Source organism: Salvelinus sp. IW2-2015, linkage group LG22, assembly GCF_002910315.2.
Source record: "Salvelinus sp. IW2-2015 linkage group LG22, ASM291031v2, whole genome shotgun sequence".
In the NCBI taxonomy this organism is placed as follows: Eukaryota; Metazoa; Chordata; class Actinopteri; order Salmoniformes; family Salmonidae; genus Salvelinus; species Salvelinus sp. IW2-2015.
Genome location: NC_036862.1, coordinates 17,492,612 through 17,498,188, shown reverse-complemented (window position 1 = coordinate 17,498,188; position 5,577 = coordinate 17,492,612). Strand labels below are relative to the sequence as shown.

The 5,577-nt window shown below is 44.7% G+C and overlaps 1 protein-coding gene across 1 annotated transcript in view; it reads left to right on the top strand.

Moving 5' to 3' along the window:
* Nucleotides 1-1,299: 1,299 nt before the first annotated feature.
* The window catches only part of LOC111949772 (MDS1 and EVI1 complex locus protein EVI1-A-like), a 31,333-nt gene continuing 27,055 nt past the window's right edge, over nucleotides 1,300-5,577 (top strand). Inside the window, 7 exon segments of the mRNA XM_070433849.1 lie at nucleotides 1,300-1,369; nucleotides 1,588-1,651; nucleotides 1,653-1,710; nucleotides 1,834-1,933; nucleotides 2,143-2,287; nucleotides 2,649-2,800; nucleotides 4,721-4,803. Of these exon segments, the coding sequence (XP_070289950.1) occupies nucleotides 1,321-1,369; nucleotides 1,588-1,651; nucleotides 1,653-1,710; nucleotides 1,834-1,933; nucleotides 2,143-2,287; nucleotides 2,649-2,800; nucleotides 4,721-4,803 (651 nt within the window). The 5' untranslated portion in view covers nucleotides 1,300-1,320.

Below are 5,577 nucleotides of genomic sequence, written 5' to 3'. Positions count from 1 at the left end.
CTCCCCTCTGACCAGGCCGCTTGGCCCTCGCTGCCGCCACGCCACACTGATGTCATGGCGAGCCGGGTACGTTATCTCCCAGGGCCAGTGTCCCTGTGACCCGCGCCCTTCCCAGAAGACTCCCCTGTCACATTTCTAATAATCCCCCCTCGTCCCAGTCCCCCCGTCCAAATGTCACCATGGTGCTGTAAGGGAAGTTAGTAAGTTAAACCTTCAAGGCGTGCCAAAAATAACGCCATCTGTGATTGTTTGGGAGAGCATCCATTGTGTTCGTATGGGAAGTCCCAGAGATCTCAGGGTCTCTCAGATGACCCATTCACTATATCAGAATGAGCCATTCACATAGCCCCCCCCCCCACACACACACACCTTGGAGTGTGTGGATTGTGTGTGTAGTGTGTAGTAGTGTCTGTGAATGTGTGTTTGTGTGTGGCGTAGTGTATATGCTGTGCATGTAAGTGTTTGCCTTTAATTGTGTACTGTTACATGTAGCTCCACAGGTAGTCATGTGACCCTTAGTATGTACATCTCTACATGTTTCTGTCACCGTGCACTAGGACATGAGCATATAACAGTTATTTTTGATAAAGCATAGCATGATACTGGTATAGAGTCGGCAGGTGGAGTTTTGCTACTCTATAAATACACACACACAAACACACACACACACACACACACACACACACACACACACACACCACACACACCACACACACACACACACACACACACACACACACACACACACACACACACACACACACACACCACACACAACATATGTCACCATGCACTGCAGCAGTAAACACACACACACCACAACACACACACACACACACACACACACACACACACACACACACACACAAGACACACACACACACACACACACACCACACAACACACACACACACAAGCCAACAAATATGTCCCCATGCACTGCAGCAGTACCACATCTCCCAACACCTTTTACTGCCTCTTCCTCTGAGGTCCCGTCGTGTTGAGAGCATTCTACTACTGACAAATTATATGGCCTCTCTGCTTCACGCTCAGCCCCCAATTCTCCCTGTTTCTAAACCATGTGTGTGTGTGTGTGTGTTGATCAACATTTGTTTGCTTTCTGCATCAGAGTGTTTTTGTTTAAGTGAAGTGGAGGTGGGTGTGTTTATGGTGTTGGTTGACAAGGTTTTGAGTGTGTGCGTATGTACTCATGTATGTATATGCTGTAATTTCGTATGTTTAAATCTGTGTGTGTGTGGGTTTTGCAGATCTTCTACAGAGTGACTCGAGAGATCAACCAGGAGAGGAGCTGCTTTGTACATGAAGGCAGAGGATTATTCATGTGACAGCATGGCTCCTGATATGCACGGTCAGTTCACACACACAACACACACACACACACACACACACACACACACCACACACACACACACACACACACACACACACACCCACCACAACACACAACACACACACACACACGCACACACACACATACACTACACCAAAAACACATACACACACACACACAAACACACACATACACACACACACACCTAAGATATTCTCCCCTTCCCCCCTGTCCAGAGGAGAGACAGTATCGCTGTGAGGATTGTGACCAGCTCTTTGAGTCTGTCTCTGAGCTGCTGGACACAGAAGGTTCCATGTGGGACACCCCCCTCAGCCTTCCTGGGGAACCTGGAGGGGACAGTAGTGACTGGAGGGCCCTGAGGGCCTGGAGCCCCGACGACCTGCACCTGTCCCACAGCTTCAGCCACGACAGACGGTCCCCCAGGAGTGTAAGGATGTGACCAGGTGTTCCCCGACCTCCAGAGTGAGAAGCGCGTCCTCTCTTCCCCCTTGTTGATAGGACCCCTCAGGCCCCTCAGCCTCAGAACCACCTCTATGTCACTCAACCTGCACCCCTCCACATGCCTGATGATGGCTGCAATCAACTATAATCTATAGTTGTTCTTATTGAGGAACGGTGTGTATTTGACTTTCCTGGGCAAGGGTCTTGTTTGCACACTTGTCATTTACTCCCTTACATTGGGTTGTTTTTAGTTGAGAGGCTAGTGAGCGCAGGGTTGGTAATAATGTTGTCTCTGTCTGTCTGTCTGTCTGTCTGTCGTCTCTCCTCAGTCTGGAAGCTCACTCTCTGTCTCACTGAGGAGAGGGATTACAAGTGTGACCAGTGCCCCAAGGCCTTCAACTGGAAATCCAACCTGATTCGTCATCAGATGTCACATGACAGTGGCAGCACTACGAATGTGAAAACTGCACAAAGGTACAGTCATGTACCTGCTCAAAGTGCAGTTGTGTTTGGGTGGGGTAGGTGGGTGTGGGTTAGTGTATGTTCTAGAGCAGGGCTTCCAACCTGTTCCTGGAGAGCTACAGTACCAGTACGTTTCTCTCTCAACCCTATGTAGCGACCTGATTGTAATATATTAGCTGGTTGATAAACTGAATTAGTTTAGGTACCAGGAAACACAGGAGGTTCTCGGAGCAGGATCCCTGTATTGAGTAATATTTTGTGTTTATTGAATGTGTGATCAAGTGTGTGTGCGTAGTGCATGCTTTCTACATGTACCGCATCCATAGTCGCAGATGGGTGACCCCCGCGTGTGTCCCCCTCGTCCCCCGAGCAGGTGTTCAAGACCCAGTAACCTGCAGAGGCACATCCGCTCGCAGCAACGTGGGGGCGCGGGCTCACGCCTGTCCGATTGCGGGAAGACCTTTGCCACGTCCTCTGGCCTGAAACAGCACAAGCACATCCACAGCAGTGTCAAGCCCTTCATATGTAAGTCACTCAGACCCTTCATATGTAAGTCTGCACGCTTTTTCCACATATTCTACGAGCTTGTTGGAACTCATTTAGAAAAATCGCTAAAACACCCCTTCTCTTATGTTCTACCTGGTCATAATACTAGTCGACATGTTAGTTACTCCATGATAGATTATAAAGCAGTCCCATACGACTTTGACCCTCTAATTGTTTTAAAGGAATTTCACTTGAAACCATTTCTTCATATATGCTTCATTAGTCCACTTTTGATACAGTCAAAGAAAACATTCAAGTTTTGAAGATATATTGCTTCCATTCTCCTGAAGCCCAAAATCAAGCAAGAGCAAAACATCTCAATAGGATTCATTTTGCATTACATGAACACTTTTCCAGGAAGTAACACGGTATTCTATTATAATAGCTATGAGGCTTGTACTATATTGTGCAAAATAAATGTTAACCATTATACGAGTACACTGTGAATGAGAATATATGAAAAGTGGTTTTAGGGTCAAATGCCCTTTAAATATCAGTATTTACGTCATAAAAAAAACCTCCAATCAGTAACACTTTATATGAATTATATATTATTTGGTATTATTATTATCTATCAATTTTGAATATCATTGAATATTAATATGTTGTGATATGTAGGATTAATTCTATACATTTCATGTATGATAGTTGAATGGTACTGACTTTCATTTTGAAAGTTGATGTTGATTGTGGTAATAGTACATACTATTCTATAATTAGATTGCAAAAGGAGAGCATAACATTTTTCATTCCACAGGAATTGTAGTCACAGGGGAGTGCTATTTCTGTTAATAGCAGTACGTGTCCATTCCCCCATCTCAACAAACCACACCATGCTGACCAGTGACCCCTAGAAATGACCTCACACTATGACCTCACGTTTTAACCCTACTGTTGTCCCAACATTGACCTGTTCAACCAGCCGTGACCCCCTCCCCCATTGACCCCAGAGCTCCTATCTTTGACCCCACTCTCTCTCACACTCCCTGTAAATGCCAACCCCTGTGGTCAACATTACAACCAAACCACAACACTATGACCAGACCCCAGTTTTGCTTTTCAGAGAAAACCTATTTTCAGAGTTTTTCCTTGTTAGGTGAGTAGTCAGGAGAATTCCTGGCCCAATAATGATTTCTCAATCTTTCACCTCACACACCAAAGCACAATGACCTTCACCCTTTGACCCCACTCCGTGACCCGCCACCTCACCACAGGCAGAAGGGCTGTGTCCGCCTGCGGACCCCCATCTCCCCCCTCCCTGCCTCCCCCTCAAACGCACCATTCCACACAAATAGCAACCACATGTCCCCTCCACTGTGCTCCAAATGGAGTCCATTTGCAGTAATCAGTTGAAAATATGCAGGTTTAAAAACAGCTAAAGACTGTGAAAAGAAAGAACACCCTCTGCCCTGACAGATGTGTTAGAGACATGTGTGTGTCGTCTCCGTTGTTTGCTGTGTGAACAAATGTCGTCAGCTTACTGTATTGTATAGCGTGTGTGTGTGGTGTCCGTTTCCATGTGTGTGTGTGTGTTGTGTGTGTGGTGTGTGTGTTGTTGTTGTTTGTGTTGTGTGTGTTGTGTGTGTGTGCCTGTGCTGCTTGTCATGCTGTGTGTGTGTGTGTGTGTGTCCATGTGTGTGTGTGTCCATGCTGTGTGGGTGTGTGCATGCATGTGGGTGTAATGTGTGTGTGTTTGTACAAGGTGAAATCTGTGGCTGTGTTTCTGGAGACCACTCTGGCCATAATCATTCATTCAGACACTGGGCTGTCTTACTCAAAGCTGCTCTTCACAGGAATGTGTTTATAATATTTAGTTACAGTTTATGGTGAGCTGACAAAACACACGTGTGGAGTGGATCAGGTCCCTCACACCCTGTGTGTCATGTGTTCTGTTGTAAGTCTGTAAATGTCAGGAGTGTGTGATTTACAGCCACTGTTTCTACTCGTTCTACAACAGAGAGGAAACGGATAACAACACCCACGTTAGCCAACGAGCCTCAGGCGCATCAAATATTTACGCCTAGACTCAACATCTCTTGATCAATTACGACTTGACTCCTTCAAAGACTTAATCATTCATCTGAGATCTTTGCCTGGATTCGAAGAACATTAATTATTACAGCAAGGTATGCACGTCATTGTCTTCCAAGATTTCCAATTCATTTCCATACCACCATATGAATAAACAATCACCTTTAGACTACATACTGTATATGCGTGAGTAATATTTGAATCAATAAGTTATAGATGCAATATTATTCAATATCATACATATTATTTGAGTTGTTTTGATATCCAAATTTCATCCATTTCCATTTTTACGGATGCCAATGTAGAAATAAAGAATGTAGAAATAGAGAATTCAATAGAGAATATGAAACAGAATACTATTAGCTACTGTATGATAAGATATGATCTCTATATGACTGTTTTTTTTATCTAGCTATCATCTAGCCCAGGGTCTCCAACCGTTTCTAGCATGAGAGCCATGTCACAAGCTACTCAGAATACCTTTTTTGTTCTGGAAGAAGCAGAAAAGTTTGATTATTTGGTGTACATTCCTTTAATTGTGCGTCTGGCCCTTAGACCAGATTGCTCACGAGCGAGTGAGGAATGATGGTTCTGTACTGCTGCTGCTTCAATGTTCCATGGAAAGTTTGCAAATAATAGATTAAAATGATATACGTCTGCCAAGTAAAGGGCTACTTTGCAGTTTTCATTTAATTGAGAAAGGTTTTGGGGAAAGTATTTCCTGT